We start from the raw sequence: 19,083 nt of genomic DNA, 5'->3' as shown, positions 1-19,083 counted from the left end.
TTCTTTGTTTCATGCAGGCTGTTGCTTAAAAGCTCACTCTGATACTCCATTGGAGGTCCCACCACCTACATCACTTCATCCCCTTGTTCCAGACACTCCTAAAAACTTTCTCAGTTCACAGCACCCTACCATCTCAATAGTTTTGTCAAGACACGTATAGGTCAAAAGAAATAACTAATAGTTCTAAGTAGTTAGGGCCAGATAAATTAATACACACTTAAGTCCTAACAACTTAGTAGCCATTTGAAAAAATAATACATATAAATAGAAAATAAGTTTCATTTCATCTTAACTATACTTACTAACGTGTGCTTGCTGTATTGCACAGCTTTGCAGATCTTGAGATCAGGTTAGACACCACATACAATGTCCACATGGTTTATGCACAGTACAGGTTGAGCATTCCTAATCCAAAGTGCTCTAAAATCTGAAACTTTGAGGTTGACATGATGCACAAGTGAAAAATTCCACACCAAGAAAAAGCTACATGCAAAAATTTATTTAAAATGTTGGATAAAATTATCTTAGGCTATGTATATAAGATATACATGAATTTCACACTCAGACTTGGGTCTCATCCCCAGATATCTTATAATGTATATGCAAATATTCAAAATATTTTAAAACAAATAAACTATCTGTGTTTTGTTGTTGTTGTTGGGTTTGTTTACTTTGTGTTACTGTGGTTGCAAATCCAGTTTGAAACACTCTGGTCTCAAGCATTTTAGATAAGGGATACTCAACCTGTACTTGTCTTTCATCATAACCATCAGAAATCATCAAAAGGACTGAAGTACTGTCTACTGTTGAAACTATGAATTACACTAAGCTAGAAGTGTGGCTGGTTTTCAACAAATCTGTATATTTACTCTATAAATTTTAAATCTCCCACAGTATCTCTGAGTATCACTGCAGAGGTCAAGTGTCACTGAGGATGCCTCAGAACACAATCTGGGAACCACAGCACAGCTTTTAAATTTTTCCTGCTAGTACTAGTACCATTAGATATTAAAATCTTATATTTTTCACCACTTGATCATCTCAATAGATGCAGAAAAAGCCTTTGATAAGATCCAACATCATTTCATGATAAAAGCTCTAAGAAAACTAGGAATAGAAGGAAAGTTCCTCAACATTATAAAAGCTATATATGACAAACCTACAGCCAGCATTATACTTAACGGAGAAAAATTAAAACCATTCCCTCTAAAATCAGGAACCAGACAAGGATGCCCACTATCTCCACTCCTATTCAACATAGTACTGGAATTCCTAGCCAGAGCAATTAGGCAAGAAGAAGGAATAAAAGGAATACAAATAGGTAAAGAAACTGTCAAAATATCCCTATTTGCAGACGACATGATCCTATACCTTAAAGACCCAAAAAACTCTACTCAGAAGCTTCTAGACATCATCAATAGCTATAGCAAGGTAGCAGGATATAAAATCAACATAGAAAAATCATTAGCATTTCTATACACTAACAATGAGCAAACGGAAAAAGAATGTATGAAAACAATTCCATTTACAATAGCCTCAAACAAAATCAAATACCTAGGTGTAAACCTAACAAAAGATGTGAAAGACCTCTACAAGGAAAACTATACACTTCTGAAGAAAGAGACTGAGGAAGACTATAGAAAGTGGAGAGATCTCCCATGCTCATGGATTGGTAGAATCAACATAGTAAAAATGTCGATACTCCCCAAAGTAATCTACATGTTTAATGCAATTCCCATCAAAATTCCAATGACATTCATTAAAGAGATTGAAAAATCTACTGTGAAATTTATATGGAAACACAAGAGGCCACGAATAGCCAAGGCAATACTCAGTCAAAAGAACAATGCAGGAGGTATCACAATACCTGACTTCAAACTATATTACAAAGCAATAACAATAAAAACAGCATGGTACTGGCACAAAAACAGACATGAAGACCAGTGGAACAGAATAGAGGATCCAGATATGAAGCCACACAACTATGAGCAACTTATCTTTGACAAAGGAGCTAAAAATATACGATGGAGAAATAGCAGCCTCTTCAACAAAAACTGCTGGGAAAACTGGTTAGCAGTCTGCAAAAAAACTGAAACTAGATCCATGTATATCACCCTATACCAAGATTAACTCAAAATGGATCAAGGATCTTAATATCAGACCCCAAACTCTTAAGTTGATACAAGAAAGAGTAGGAAATACTCTGGAGTTAGTAGGTATAGGTAAGAACTTTCTCAATGAAACCCCAGCAGCACAGCAACTAAGAGATAGCATAGATAAATGGGACCTCATAAAACTAAAAAGCTTCTGTTCATCAAAAGAAATGGTCTCTAAACTGAAGAGAACACCCACAGAGTGGGAGAAAATATTTGCCAACTATACATCAGACAAAGGACTGATAACCAGAATATACAGGGAACTTAAAAAACTAAATTCTCCCAAAACTAATGAACCAATAAAGAAATGGGCATGTGAACTAAACAGAACTTTCTCAAAAGAAGAAATTCAAATGGCCAGAAAACACATGAAAAAATGCTCACCATCTCTAGCAATAAAGGAAATGCAAATTAAAACCACACTAAGATTCCACCTCACCTCTGATAGAATAGCCATCATCAGCAACACCACCAACAACAGGTGTTGGCGAGGATGCGGGGAAAAAGGAACCCTCTTACACTGTTGGTGGGAATGTAGACTAGTACAACCACTCTGGAAAAAAATTTGGAGGCTACTTAAAAAGCTGGACATCGATCTACCATTTGATCCAGCAATACCACTCTTGGGGATATACCCAAAAGTCTGTTACTCCAGAGGCACCTGCACATCCATGTTTATTGCGGCACTATTCACAATAGCCAAGTTATGGAAACAGCCAAGATGCCCCAGCACTGACGAATGGATTAAGAAAATGTGGTATCTATACACAATGGAATTTTATGCAGCCATGAAGAAGAACGAAATGTTATCATTCGCTGGTAAATGGATAGAATTGGAGAACATCATTCTGAGTGAGGTTAGCCTGGCCCAAAAGACCAAAAATCGTATGTTCTCCCTCATATGTGGACATTAGATCAAGGGCAAACACAACAAGGGGATTGGACTATGAGCACATGATAAAAGCGAGAGCACACAAGGGAGGGGTGAGGATAGGTAAGACACCTAAAAAACTAGCTAGCATTTGTTGCCCTTAATGCAGAGAAACTAAAGCAGATACCTTAAAGCAACTGAGGCCAATAGGAAAAGGGGACCAGGAACTAGAGAAAAGGTAAGATCAAAAAGAATTAACTTAGAAGGTAACACCCACGCACAGGAAATCAATGTGAGTCAATGCCCTGTATAGCTATCCTTATCTCAACCAGCAAAACCCCTTGTTCCTTCCTATTATTGCTTATATTCTCTCTACAACAAAATTAGAGATAAGGGCAAAATAGTTTCTGCTGGGTATTGAGTGGGGGGAGCGGGAGGGGGTGGAGTGGGTGGTAAGGGAGGGGGTGGGGGCAGGGGGGAGAAATGAACCAAGCCTTGTATGCACATATGAATAATAAAAGAAAAATGAAAAAAAAAAAAAGATTTAAGAAACCCAAAAAAAAAAAATCTTATATTTTTCATATACAATTTATAAGAAATCATATATGTATGTATATGTGTGTTTGTGTGTTTTATTGGACACCATTCCCACTAAAATGTAAACCCTATATGAGGCAGGTCTTGGTCTTCTCTATGCCTGGTGCACTGCAAGCACTCTTTGTGTTTGCGCATCAAAGTACTGGCAAACTTAAGTTGAAGTCCTACCCAATCATTCTCTTCCTATGAGACTTGATAAGTTTGTTCCTCTTTTTGGGTCTCAGTGTCTTCATCTACAATGTAGGGGCTTTACCTCATGGGGCTTTGTAACTGCAACGCAATACGCGCCTGCGCTTTTTGAGTAAATGCCCTGTGTCTGCATATCAGTGCATGCTACTCCCTCCGGACTTTTTTCTTTGAATACTTCCTAACTGCCAGATTGAAGGGACATCTAGAGACAACTGGTTTGTCCCTGTGGATTCAGCTTCTGTCCACAGGTGAATGGTGTACTTGTAGGAGAACTGCCTTGCTGACCTCCATCTTGCCAGATCACACAGGATCTGTCCCTGGACTTAGTCTAGCAAGGACTGGAACGTCTTCATTCATGGCTCTACAGACAGAAATTCTAGGGCATGATTTGGGGGATTTCCACCAACAGGCAATCGTCTCAGAACTCTGCTCTCCAGAATCTGCACAGAAGCTGGTTGTCAGCACCTGTTTATCAAATTCACTATTACATAGCACCACAATTCCCCCTCTGGCCACAGCTTCCTGTCCTTTCTCCTCTTCTGCTTCTCTATTCCCACTCTGTACTTATTCCAGCCTCAGAATTGTGATCCTTTGTCACCCAATCTAAGAGGTGACTCCTGGGATTTTTCTTTCCCAGGACTATGAATCTTCTCTTAAATATTTTTATACCTGGCTCTCTTCTCTATCCTTACTGCTAATCCTTAATGTTTCTGTAAAGCCCAGTTAACGACTTCCCTGCCTACTTATTCACCCTTTCTAATCCATTCTGCCAATAGCTAGAAGAAAAGATAGATCTAAGGAGCTCATTCCTGTGTAAAGTCTCTCAGTGCTGGGCATGATGATTCACACCTGTAATCACAGCTACTTGGGAGGCAGAGGTCTGAAGGATCATGATTCAAGGCCAGCCAGGCAAAAAGTTCTTGAGACCCCCCCCACCCCCCCACCATTTCTACCAATATCTGGGCACAGTGGCGTGCACCTATCACCCAACTAACAGGGAAGCACAAATAGGATGATTACAGTACAGTCCAGGCTGGCCTGGGCATAAATCAAGACCCAAACTCAAAAATAACTAACGTACAAGGGGCTAACAGTGTGGCTCAAGTAGCAGAGTGTGAGGGAGGCCCTGAGTTCAAACCCCAACGTACCACAACGAGTCTCTCAATAACGGGTATCACTTTGCATATAAAACCCAAACCTCTGAGTATTACACATAAGGTCATTTATAAAGAGCCCATACTCTCCAGTCCCATTTCCCATCCTCCAACCAGCTCTTTCAACCCTTAATCTAGTCACACCAAAATAACTTACCTTTTTAGATGTTGCCTCCTTACCCCTGACAACTGGTTTTTCTTAACCTCCCCTCCAATTCCACCCCCAGGTGGTGAGCTACAAAACTCACCTTCAACTTCACAACTCAGCTCAGGAGTCATCTCTATAGAGTCGCCTCTGGCTCTCACTCATGCTCAACTCACAATCTCTCTCACAATCAATCTTTCTCTCCCCCCGCCTCCTGTGAGTGTATGTGCATGTATGTGTACTATATATGTATATATGTATGTATGTATTTTCCCCTCTCCTTTGGTTTTTTTGAGACAGGGTCTCACTATGTAGTCCAGGGTGACCCTGACTGAAGCAATCCTCCCTACTTCAGTCTCCTGAGCACTGCTTTGCCTGGCCTCTCCTTATATTCTCACTTACACAGTGCTTACTTCTATCCAGGCACTCATGATAATGGAATCACAACTGGACTCTTCTGTTTTTATTTGTCTTATGTATTTAGCTAGACCATAAGCTTCTTGGGAGTCCCTGGCTTGCCACAACACAAGGCACATACTAGTAAATGTATATATGCAATTTACTTACATACAGTAGGTAAATGAATATTGACAACCTCAAATTTCTATTCCCCTTTAGGTTATTTCTCAGTGATGATTTCCGGGTGGCTCTCTGATGACTATTTTTAATGCTATTTCTCAAAAAAGAACCTCTCTAGTAGGTCAATTACAGTAACAACTGCAGCTTGATCTGGGTGTGAAAAAAGTGCAGAAAGGTCTGCTGTTTTGCAAATTCTCTACTTTGCACTGCACATCTTAAGAAATCAAGATCTCTCACACATGCCTTGTTAAACAGACAATATTGACTCTTGAGACTTCTTAGCCCAAGCAGCCTAATAGAGGTCTAGCCTAATAGAGACCTATGATCCTTTATCGGAAACCCTTTGAGCCAAATGTATTTAGAATTCAGAATTTGGGAGATTTTAGAAAGAAAATGCACTACTTATACTCTATAATATAGCAATCCCCCATGGAGCCTGAGGCACAGTACAACTTATGAATAGCAACACTTGGATAAATAAAGTCTATAAATAGTCTTATATCGGTAAAAGCAAGTCTTCCTGCCAAATTGAACTCAGGCCAAACTGAAAATTCTTCTCAGCCTTCAGACCTCTTTGGAGTCCAAACTGCCAATAAGGCATTGAGAATGATAGTAATGAATATGGCCTGAGATATCTACATGCTTTGGAAAGGAGTAAAGTATACATCTATGCATGTATGTACCTTGTTTATAAATATACACATATTTATAGACACTTGCATATTGCTATGGTTTGGATGTGGTTTGCCCCAAAGGTTCAGAGGGAGCTTAGTTCCATGTGGCAAATACTGAGCGGTGGGAGAACCTTTAAGAGGTAGGCTTATGGAGAGGTGATTAGATCATTGAGGGTGCTATTCTCAGAAAGGATTAAGGTAGCTCTCTTGGGATCCTGGTTAGTTCCCTCAAGAGTAATTTTTTTATTGAAAAAAAAATCAAATCTCTCTCTCTAATTGAAAAAAATAAAAAAGGTCTAGCCTTTGAATCTTTGTGACTTCTTGGCTCAAAATGTGACCTCTTCTACATGCGCTATCACCTACCAGAGTCCTTCACCACAGGTCGAACACACGGGGCTGCTTGATCTTGGATTTTCAGCTTCCCAAACTGTGAGCTAAGCAAGTTTTTCTCTATGCATTATGCAGCATCAGGTATTTTGTCATAGCAACAGAAAACAGACTAGGACATATAAACACACACAAAGTCTAGAAGGGTATAGGCCGAAATGTTATTAATGGTCATTTCTCAATAGAAGGATTTATTTGTTTTTTTCCTGCTTATATGTATTTTCAAAGTGAATTACAATAACCTGTACTTTTTGTATTATATAGACATAGGATTTGGAGTCAGAAACTTAGGTTCTACTCCTGTCCCTGCCTTTTACTACCTATGTGACCTTAAGCAAGTTACCTAACCTGTCCAAGTCTCTGCTTCTTCATCTGAAGAAAAACAATGCTGTCTGCTTACTGTGGTTGCTACCTTCTTTTCCCATGGTTACTTCAAAGCTATCCCTCATTCCATAGCCAAAGGCACTCTGGAAGCCAAACCAGACCTGTTAAAGACCCAGAACTGCAAAACAAAGATAAGAGGCAAGAGCTTTATTTCAATGTCTTGAAGCCAGGCGTACCATAGATGAAGGATGTGAGCTTTTTCACACAAGGAAAAAAACAAACTCAAACCAAAATTGGAATATCCCATTTCTTCTGAGAATTGTTTGAGAGGCAGAATTATTATTTCTTAGTTCAGCTGGTCCTTCTGGCTCTATCTTTTTTTTCCACTTCCTCCTCTAGGCCCCTCATTATTTGTAGGTACTCCCCAATATCTAGGCCAATCCTGAAGAACTTTTTTTGAAGACAGAATATTTTGTAACTACACTGCCCAATACAGTAGCCCCTAAAACACTTCAACGTAAAATGTGACTAAAGCAAATGAGAAACTGAATTTTTTATTTCATTTTGTCTAAATTAAATTAAACAGCCACATATGGCTACCATATTGGACAGTACAGATCTAGGCCTGTTCCTCCCCTATAAAAAGACTGCCAGTCATCATAGTTCATTGGAAACCAAGCTGTCCAACTCTGCCTGAGCTCATCCCTCCACTGTCTACTGGGCATTTCTACAAGATGCTCTGGACATTGGTGGGCCCTAGGGAAACTGGTCCAACTTATGGGCCCATTGCCTGACCTCTCCATGCTGTTCCCCTCCAGCCAGATTTGCAGTTCTATCATCCATTCACCCCTCTTGTTGGGCTGCCAGAGAAAGTCAATCAAGTATCTATTCTCACTGCCGCCATTCTCCAGGCCATCAGCTCCATCATTTGCTGCCTCAAGAGTCTCTCAAAAGATGGAAGGACAGCTGCTCACACCTGTACCCTAGCTACTCAGGAGGCAGAGATCAGGAGGATAGTGGTTCGAAGCCAACTCGGGCAAATAGTTCATGAGTCTCTATCTCAAAAATACCCAATGCATAAAAGGGCTGGTGGAGTGGCTCAAGTGTTTAAGCACCTGCCTAACAAGCATGAGGCAGAGCATTCAAACCCCAGTATCACCAGGAAGAAAAAAAAAAAAAAAGTGTCTCTGAAGAGATCCTCATTTCTCCTTACCCAATGTAGTCTCTGGACATTAAACTCTGACTTCATCCCTTTCTGCTCTAAAACTTGCAATGTTACACCTCTACCTGAAGGTTAAGGCACAAACTGGCTCAACTGGTATATGAGGCCCTTTGCATATTGGCTTTATTCTCCCTCATTAATCTACCACCCAAATAGCTGAAGCTAAAAAGACAGGTTCTCCATGCATACTATCCCCCCTGTTGTCTTTGCCTGGAAATCCCTCTATCTCCTGGTCAAAACCCAGCCTCAATTCCTACCTCTTCCTTCATGAAGTCTCACTCAACCATACCAGTCCTCTGTAGGCATTTCTCTGAATTCTGAGGACCTTGCCCATGTATCTTATTTGGCATTTTAAGAGACCTTAGAGTGCTTGGGGAAAAGTCTTGGATTTTGGAAGAAAACAGCTGGCTATTTTACTGGCTCCATTCATGTTATGTCATATAAAACCTTAAGCAAATGATTTAATTTGTTTCCTCATTTGTAAAATGGGGATAGCACTACCATACTTACAGAGATGCCAGAAGGATAAAAAATGCAATCTGTATAGAACAAGAGCCTAGCACAATGCCTGGTGCACAACAGACACTCAGAAACTTTTTTTTTCCTTTCCCCCTCACTCCTAAACCTGCATGCACTGCTTTGAAAATAACTGCCATTTACTGAGTATCCTCTCATAACTAGGTGCTGTACTAAATGCTTCAAGCATTGTCTCTAATTATTGGCCTCTTTTTTTTGGTACTGGGGTTTGAATTCAGGGCTTCATCCTTGCTAGGCAGGCGCTCTACCACTTGAGCCATTCAGCCAGCCCTTTTTTGTGTAGGGTATTTTTGAGATAGGGTCTCTCAAACTATTTGCCCCAGCTGGCTTCCAACCACAATCCTCCTGATCTCTGCCTCCTGAGTAGCTAGGATTACAGGTGTGAGCCACTGGTGCCCAGCTATTGGCCTCATTTTACAAATAAGGATATTGAGGGGTTGTGGCTCAAGTGTTTAAATAAAGCACCTTCCTGCCTAGCAAGTGCAAGGCCCTGAGTTGGAATCCCAGTACTGAAAATAAATACACACACACACACACACACACACACACATATATATATAAAAGCACAAAAAAGGATATTGAGACCTAGAGCAAATTATCAATACGCCCAACACCACAGAACCATAAAACGGTACAGTTGACATTAAAACCCAGATCTGCTTAATTTTCAGGCCCCACACTTCCTCTTTTGCAAACATGAGCAAATCACCAGTGAAAATGAAAACTCTCAGGGATAAGTGCTACATGAATAGAAGGACTAAGTCTATTTGGATAACAAAGCAAAGTACCATGATGGTCTCCCACAGGATGTGTGGGTGTGTGGCTGTCACTGCTGGGTGGAGAGCATGTCCTACCCTTCCTAAGCATCTACTAAACAGGTCAAAGAAGAGATGTCCCTCCTATCTTCTCAGTCACCACCCTTTGCATGCCATTTCCTGCACACCAGAAGAACCTGCAAAACCTTATAAGCAAAACACTGTAAACCACGTGCTACAAACTACCTGACAGTTCAAACCAGCAGTATTACACCAGCAGGGTGCTATTGCATGAGTTGTTTCAGTCTAACACAGGAAAACAAACATTTAGCTCACTGATGGATAAACAGATTCATACCTAACCACTCACTATGTAAGTTGTGCTGTGTTAATAATGGCAATGATAGAAACATCAGGAATAATACTAAACACTTAAGTCTCATGATAATATGGAACACTGTCTTAATCACTTTACATCTTTTCTTCTCGCAAGTATGTCTCCATCACAGACACCAATACATACACATACAGATAAACATAAAGAGGTAAAACAACTTGCCTAAGCGTACATAGTAAGTAGTAAGTGACACAGCTGAGATTTAGACGCAGGGGATCCAGGCTGAGAGTTGTGCTTCCAACCAATAAACTACATCACTTCTTAGAAAAATGAAGGGCTCAGAAAGCATTACTGACAGAAGAAGTAACTCTTTATGAAAGCAAAAAGACATGGCATTGTGGTATGCTCAGGCATAAATAAGAACAAGTAGGAAAAGGAAGAAGAAAAAAAGTTTTGAGAAGCATCTGGAGATACAAGAGTGTAAGGGTTAGGACTCAAATATTAGATTAAAAGAGATGAACTGAGTTCTAGTCTCAACTCTGTGAGTGATCATAGGCACATTACCTGCCCTATCTCACCTCAATCTCTCATTGTGGTTTGAATATGAAGTATACCCCCCAAAAAACGTTCATGTGTTGAAGGCATGGTCCCTAGCTGGTGGTGCTATTGAGAAGTTACAGTATCATGAAGTTAGTATCATGAGGATGCTGACTTTGCCAATGGATTAATCCTTTGACAGATTCACAATTTTTTGAGGGGAAGCAGTACTGGGGATTGAACTCAAGGCTTTGAGCTTGCTGGGCAAGTGCTCTACCACTTGAGTCATGCCACCAGCCCTTTTTTCATTCATAATTTGATGGCATTGTTAAAAGGTAAGACCTGGTTGGAGGAAGGTCACGAGGGTGTACCTTGGAAGGGTATATCCTGTCCCTAGACCCTTCTTCTGGCTCTGCTCTCTGCTTCCTGCTTTCTGCCATGTGCTGAGCAGCTTTTATTCCATCATGATGTTTTTGCCTTGCCACAGGCCTAAAAGAAATGGAGCCAGTGACCACTGACTGAAACCTCCATGAGCCAAAATGAGCCTCTCCTACTTTTAAATTTTCTCAGGTATGACAAAAAGCTGACTAACATACACCTCAAATGAAAAATGAAGGTTCTCCTCCAGAACTTTTACAGCATGGTATTAAGGAGGTCCACAGATCCATGGTAAGTGCTTAATAAATTGTAACTGCTAATAATAATGACAGTGATGATAACAAATTCAGGGGCAAACTATAAGACTTTAAACTCCAGGTGGAGCTTGGATACCTTTAGAGTATAAGGAAGCCAAGTTATTTACACAGTACATAGTATACAAGGCAGAAAGCTTTTGAGTGCAGTTGATAACATGGGGTACCTGGCATTAAAAAGAATGGAAAGAATCCATTTTTGCCATTGGAGCCTGACTACCACTCCAAATAGTTCTGCTTGTTTTGTTTTGTTTTATCTTGTTTTGCTTTGCTTCAGATGGTTGGTGCTGGAGACTGAACCCAGGACCTTGTGCATAATCTGTTTTCTCCTTGTAAGTCAAAACTTTAGTTGTTTTTGTTTTTTAACCTTTCCTAGTATTTTGTGTCTTTAAAAAACAAAAACAGAATGCATTTGAAATGGGCACAGTCATCTCTAAGACCACCTTCTAAGCCCTGTAAATCTGTGAGCCCCAAACTCAAATTCCAATTTAGGTTAGTAAGGACTAAATAGGAGCAGCTTAGCTTTCAAGGAGGAAGACAGCAGTGCAATTACTCTACAGCAACAGGTCAGTGGTGATAGGCTGTTGTAGAGATGACTTTACTTTTTCCTACAGGCTCTCCCTTAAGGGGGCCTTCTGCAAACTGTCTGTGGTCTGGTGATAAAGCTGAAAGAGAAGTGGGCAAAAGTAAACCAGGAAGGGAAGGGGGTGGGTGCAGAACACACCCAAAGAGGAAGAGGGTAGAACTTGTTCAGGCTACAAATTATATGGGTCTTTCCAGTCCAACCAAACACAGACATTTCTGAGCACTTACTGATGCACAAGACATTAGGCTGGCATTTGAGGAGAGGGGATGCAAAATGCTAAGAGCAGCAAGTTGGAGCTTATAAACATGTAGTTGAATGAGAAGTCAACAAAGAAATGAAAAAGTGTACTTTTCCCAGAAATTTCTGGCTTTATCCAGAAATAGTAAGCAGTCAAGTTTGAAGTAAAAGGAAATGAAGGTGAGCTGTGGTGGCTAAGACTAGAGAAGTGGGCTGAGGCCATGCTGTGTAGGACTTGAATGTTGAATGTCACACTAAGGAATTTGAACTTTATTCTGTAGGCAACAAGGTGTGGTACAGTATTCAAGTTCACATAGAAAAGAGTGGGATGTGATAAAAGGCATGTTCTAAGGAGATCCCTAAGGGAGAGAAAACTTTAGATTAGGAAGACCTGTAAGAGGGCCACTGCAATAATTCAGGTCAGTTCAATCAATATCAACTATGGGGATTTTTGAAATGTGGACAGATAGCAGTACTGCAGAGAAAGAATGAACAAAATTTGCTTATGAGAGATAAAAGGAGAGGGCAAAGTCAAGAATGACCAAGGTTTTTAGTGACTACATTGAGAAAGGAATCTGGAGTTGGGAAGTAGTAAAGAAGATAAAGAAACAGGCCGTGGTGGCAACTCCAGAGGCTGAGGCAGGAAGATCACTAGATTGAGGCCAGCCTGGACTGCACAGGAGACCCTGTGAAACACCCCCCACCAAAATAAAAAGATGATGATGAATGTAGATGTCACTGGGAAGAAATCACCCTAGATAGGCCCAGAAGACGGCAGCCGGATTCTAACCTCTTGGGGAGTGGGCTTTTCCAATGTCTGTGTTACAAAAGTATTTCCCAAGCAAAAGTACCCTTAAATAATTTATCATTCCCTAATTCCTGTGTGACCTTCAAAGGAGGCAAACTTTTAGCTTCATTTTATAGATGTAAGGAAGGACAGTCAAAAGATGTCTAATACTGTACCAAGGAGCAATAGTAAAAAGAAAAAGAAAAATATCCAGGCCATTTAGACAACTACTTTGTTTAAATCCTCATCAATATTCCAAGAATGAAAGTCTCTTCTCGTTTCAGTTCATATGTGCATCATCTACAAAGTCTACAAAATTGTTACAGTATTTTTAAACTTTTTTTCTTTTGAGACAGGGTCAAACTATGTAGCCCAGGTTGCCTGGAAGCAAGATCCTCCTGCCTCAGTCTCTTGAGCAGTGGCATTCCAGGCGTGTGTCACCAAACTCAGCTACTTTTTATTTTTATTTTGGTTTTGTTTCTTCTTTCTTTGTTCGTTTGGGGGGTTTTGTTATATATTGTTATAGTATATTTTAAGCAGCAGCAACAACAACAACAAAACAAAAACATGTCAGTCAGCTAGCTTCTTGGCCTAACACTGTCTTTCTGCTAACAAATATGAATGCCTTCCTCTTCCTGAACTGTCTCTGAAGATTTTTCTGTGTAAAGCTCCACTTCTAATTGAAAGTTTGTGGGTTGGGTCACCCCTCTTGTTCTAGACAACCACTGTAGAATTCCAAAACAAATTGTTTTCACAAGAAAAAAAATGCCTTTGTGGGATCTCCTGTACTAGAAACAAATGTGAGAATAAAAGGGACAAAGAAGGAAAATGGAGAGGGGAACAACAAAAGCAGGAAGAAAACTGAGTACAGTTCTGTTTAAAGAAACAAGTGACTCAAAAATTAATTTGCCTACAAAACTGCCCACCAAGGTAGAAAGACGGGTGATATTTCTGCCTCCTTAAAACAAATTCATTTTCTCCATGCCCGTCATACAGGTTTTACTTATTAATACAGACAAAGAAAGATGAAAGAAAGCGACAGAAAGCAAACAACCCAGGGGCTATTTTTCTACATTCTCTCTGACTCCTACTCTGGTAATCTAGGTTACCCTTCATGTTACCCCACGATATAAATAGCATTCATTTCCTTTCACAGATCGGGCAGACTTTAATGCTTTGTTTCCTGGGTCCAAGGAAAAAAATACTCATCACACACTTCACTCAAAATTTGAGTTACTTCAAAGCTAGCTCACTTTGAATCAACTATGGAATAAAAATGTTTCAAAAAATTTTTTTAAACTCACTTCAAAAAACAAAACTTGTTTGCTATTACCATTTTGTTAAATTAGCCCAGAATAGCCCCTGTGGGACTTCAGAAACTGTTTCTCTTCCAGTACACAGCTCAGAATCGTCCAGAATACTCTTCCATGTCTTTGCATGTACCCAAGATGAAATGCGGGTAACTTTTTACACAATAACTTGGATGAGTACTTAGGCCTATGCAGGATATGGGTTTTTCTGGATAAGAGGACCTTCAGTTGTTAGATAGCAATAAGGAAGTTATTTCTTTCAAGCAGAAAAAGCTACCCAAAATTAAGAGCAACAAAATAAGCATAGAAGCAGAAAAGCCCCTGCATAAAAGAGCTATTAGCCTAAAACCAGTAAAAGATCTTAGCCACTAAAAGAGACCAAGAGAATCAGAAGAACAGGCTCCCACTCAACCAGAAGCATTACATCTCACTTCAACATCACTACAGCTTCTAGATACTGATCTGAACCCGAAGACATGGATTCCAATTGGAAACTAGCTAGCTTCATTTCCTTTTCCACTTCACCCTAACACTCTTAAATTCAGTAGGGAAAAATCAAAGAAAAGAATGGACATCTTGGAGAGAATCACTAAAATGGCATCTTTCTGTTATAAGAGCAAAGACAAGGAATGAAAACCAGACTCACCTTGCCCCCGATCCCAACCCCAAAACACCTAGACCTTCATGGTGCTCATGCTTTCAGCCAACCCTACAAGGACCACTGTCCTGCTGGGCTGATCCCATGCTCTCTCAGTTCTATTTACAGACTATATGACCCCTCCTTATTAGAATGTCAACTTCTGGGGGGTGCTTTGTTTCTCTTGTGTGTGCCAAGAACAGCACTTCAAAGCAGCCTTTTGCCTTGGGTTGGTTCCCCAGGCTATTGGGAAGTTTATATTTTGATCATTTGCATATAGGAAGAAGTATCCAGAGGTGAACCAAAGGATTTCTCCTATCTGCTGTAGAAGAAGCAAGTTGCTCCACTGAGGCCAGAGCAACTATGGAACAGAAATAACCCAAACAGAAATGGGGGCTTGGTTTGGTGCCACTCTTAACAACTTTAACAGGAGCAATTTAGCAATTACTAGTATAATTCCGCTTACTGTGGGGTATTATGATGTGGACAAACTTTTTTTTTTTTTTTTTTTTTTTGGTGGGACTGGGGTTTGAACTCAGGGCTTTGTGCTTGCAAAGCAGGCACTCAAACAGTATGCTTAAGCCACACCTCCAGCCCATTTTACTCTGGTTATTTTGGAGATGGAGTTTCACCAACTATTTGCCTGAGCTGGCCTTACACCTCAATCCTCCTGATCTTAGCCTCCCAAGTAGCTAGAATTACAGGCATGAGCCCCACTGTTGTCCCGCAGGACAAATTTTCTTTTTTGTTGTTGTTGTTGTGCTGGGGCCTGAACTGAGGGCCTCAGGCTTGCTAAGTAAGCTATTACTTGAGCCACTCCACCAGCCCCAAGACAAATTCTTTTAAACTATAAAAGTAAAACCAAAACCTTGATAATAATTCCTCCCTAGCACATGAATAGTTTTCCTTTCGTAAAAGTAAAATGAAAGGTTCTGGGATCCCTTTACATTCCTTAGGCAGGGCCAGATAACTGGTTTCAAAGCTGCCTGGCCTGATTTTTCACAGAAGATATCCCTCTACTACGGGAAAGAAGTGCTCCAATAGCCTGGGTCTGGCTGACTGGCTGAATAAACAGAACCCACCTGGTCTTTGTGCTGCCATTGGGCCTGGATTCTGGCAGCCTCTTGTGAAGGGTTAAGGAGAGGATGTGCTCTTAATCTTAAACTCTCACCTGTCCCAGCACCACAGCCCATGGAAACAGAAGCAATAGTTGCCTCAAGGCCGGCTCTTCAAGTGACTCAGAGATAAGCCCAAGAAAGATGGAAACTATCAGCACCATCAGGCGCTTCTATCACATTTTGCGGTGGCTGCAATGAAGGAAAAGCATAAGCGCTGAGGAAGTCCTCTCCTCGCCTAGTTTCCTCTCAATTACAAACTCTTGCTCAACGGGTCACCCCTCCCCACCTCTCATCGTTTCCAAGCCTTCTAAGAGCAAGCGGAGTGCTGGCCCACACTTGATGCAGCTACTTGACAGGCTCTTCATCGCTGGCAAATGACGGAGAAAAGTGCTACAAATGGGGACTAGTGGTTACGTCAAAGCAAGCATGAAACTGGTGCTTCATGGGCACACCCAGGGGACAAAAAACCACCAGGAAGCCCCTGCAGAACACCATGGAGCTGGACAGAAAAGATAGGTCTGCAGATCCTCCCCAATCACGGGACTGACCCAAATTTCAGCCCTGAGCCTCTGGCTCTACAAAAGACAACCTTCTGCTTAACAGTCAGCCTTTTGTGCTACCCAATCTTAACCACCAAGGGCTGGGTGGGGAAAAAACCACCTTGTCCCATTCACCTGCAACATCATCCTGGCCGTCAGTCCCAGGTGGACAGGGCTCCCCTGGACTGCAGCTCTGTGCATAGCCCAATCTATTACAGCGGCTGGGGACTAACGGAGCCCGGAGCACACCTCACACCTCATCCAAAGGAAGGCTCTGTCACAGCCGTGCACACCACAAACACACTCGCCAAACTCGGAAGGTCGGGACTAAAAAGCAAGCTCAGCTGCAGAAACTGAGCCCCTGAGAGGGGCAGCGAGTGGCCCCAGGTCACATAGCGAGTCGGAAACGAAGCTTTAGTAAAATCCCCGCCTCCGGGTTCCTAGGACCCCACTCCACTGGCCTCCTCACGATGCGGGCTGTGGATAACATCCCTACAGAACTTCAGCCCCAGTGGCCCGCCTCCGTAGGGCCGGGACTTGGTCTTCGCCCCACGCTTCCACCCGTCAACCCGCAAACCCTGCCCATCCTTAGACCAGGCCCGCCTCCTCCCCCAACCCCGGCCCAGACCTCCCAGCTCAACTTCCACCGCTGCCCGACCTGCAGAGTCGCACTCCCGAGAGCCAGCGGCGGCCGACATTTCCCTGCCTGCTTCCTCAAGCTCTTCATCCCGCCGCCTGCCCGCGTGCTCCGCCCCCATGCGGGCCCGCCCCCGCGTGCCCACTTCCGCCAATCGAAATTCCGCCTGGTCCATAGCCCCGCCCCCGGACAGAATGGGCCCCACCCCCTGAAGCCCGGCATCCTCTAATCCCCACCGCCCCTTCGGAGACGGATACCTGCCTCCGCCAATTGTCGCGCGCTCTGGCGAGGTACCCGGGGCCGAGTTCCAACCGCGCGGCATCGGCCAGTCCAGCTCGGGCTTCGGGCACCTGTGTCGGGACAGCCAGTGGAACTCAGGATCCCGGGTCCCAGAGTCGAAGCCTGTGGCAGGAACAAGGAGCGCAGTCTGAGCCATGGACTTGAAGATCCGGCTCCACGTGTGTGTGATTTATTCTGTAGAGAATCTCCAAGCTCCGTTTCCCTAGCGCGCAGCATGGGCCTGAGGTCCAAATGCAGTAGTCGATGTGAACGCAAGAGCGCTATGCCGCCGGTGGTGGTAACCAACGAGGCGAAGAGAATGAGGCAGGAGGATCAAGAGTTCGAGGCCAGCCTGGGCTACACCTTTATAGCCGGCCGCCGGTAGCTCATGACTGTAATCCTAGCTATTCTGGAGGCAGACATCATGAGACTCGCGTTTCAAAGCCAGCCCCAGGCAAAGAGTTCGGGAGACCCTATCTTGAAAAAACCCATCACAAAAAAAAAAAAGGGCTGGTGGAGTGGCTTACGGGGTAGGACCTGAGTTCAAACTCTAGTACCGCAAAAAAACAAACAACAACAAAAAGAGTGCTATGCCAAAGTAGAGACCCGCTATTTTTCTGACCTCACAGTATAACTATGTGCTAAAATCTGTGCTTCATACATATATGAGTTCAGAGAGGTTAAGTCCAAAATCACAGAGTGGCAGGGTATAGGACTCTGCCAGGTGCCTGCATTAAAGAGGAGGCTGGGGGCTTTAACTACTCATCACCTCCATCTGCCACTTGTCAAAGAAACATGCCCTAAATTAAACCAGTGTGCCTGTGTGTGCGTGCTGTGAAATACACCATCAGGAACCATATGGTTCCCCCTTAACCAGACTGCCACCCCTCCTTCCTAGAAGTTCTTGAGCTACCCCTGCCCCTTACTTAAACTCAAAACACTTGGTATTAACCCTTCTGCTATCCTGCCTGCTCTCCTTGTAGAACTGCATGAACCTAAATGGGAAGACCTAGACTCCCAGTCCTGGCTCTGGCATGACCAAACAGTACTTTTAAATTATTTTCAGCATTTACATACCACTAACCCATATTCCCCCTCACCTGATCCTCATAAAACCCTTAGATTTCTAGGTAAGGCAAGTTTATATGTCTGTTGTACAATCAAAAAGCCAAGGTCTGAAGAAATAAAATAAATTGTTCACATTCACATCCAAAAAAGTCACAGATCTGGGGTTTGACTTAAATCTCTGGACTTTCTGGGCTTTAGTATCAGAACCTGGTCCTATTACCTCAACTGATGAATGATCTTGGGTAAGTTTCTTACCTTCTCTGTTTACTCTTCTATAAAGGGTATCTACCCTTTAGTATTGCTCAAAAGACTGAACAAGGACTTGTGGACTGGCTCAAGTGGTAGAGCACCTGACTAGCAAATGTGAGGCCCTGAATTCAAACCCCATGCTGCCGAGAAAAAAAAAAAAGCTGAACAAGATAAACATGGTTGTTCTGCATTGTCTAAATGTCTAGAAAAATGTCTGACACATAATACGTGCTCAAGTAATGTTAGCTAACTGATCTCTTGGCTAAGGCACTCCCACACTCTGGTTTTTGTGCTGAACAGCATTATCGATGAAGGACTGGGTGAGAAGAACCCAGTTCCTTTTACCTGAACCCTCTTCCTGGACCCTAGTCTCTTTATCTGTAAAATGCAAGGGTTTGGCAGGTGACTATCCAAGGGTCTGTGGGTTTTGAGAGTCTCCTCTCAGCCAAGCCCCTCCCTGAGGAAAGTGCTATCAAGACA

At 42.3% G+C, this 19,083-nt stretch overlaps 1 protein-coding gene across 10 annotated transcripts in view; it reads right to left on the bottom strand.

Annotated features, from left to right (window-relative positions):
• Window positions 1–19,083, bottom strand: part of Inpp5b (inositol polyphosphate-5-phosphatase B) — a 54,056-nt gene that overhangs the window by 27,614 nt on the left and 7,359 nt on the right. For 5 of the 10 annotated variants that reach the window (XM_074080536.1, XM_074080535.1, XM_074080533.1 and 2 more), the window contains one exon: window positions 17,269–17,409. The exons of 1 other annotated variant lie outside the window; for it this stretch is intronic. In XM_074080536.1, coding sequence (XP_073936637.1) covers window positions 17,269–17,409 — 141 coding nt within the window. Of the gene's footprint in view, window positions 1–17,028; window positions 17,410–19,083 lie in introns of those variants that run through there. 4 more of the 10 variants (XR_002212988.2, XM_074080529.1, XM_074080530.1 and 1 more) reach the window with 2 other exon arrangements.

Source organism: Castor canadensis, chromosome 7 (genome assembly GCF_047511655.1).
Source record: "Castor canadensis chromosome 7, mCasCan1.hap1v2, whole genome shotgun sequence".
Lineage (NCBI taxonomy): Eukaryota > Metazoa > Chordata > Mammalia > Rodentia > Castoridae > Castor > Castor canadensis.
Note: the sequence above shows the minus strand (reverse complement) of the source record. Positions and strands in the feature narration are given on the sequence as shown.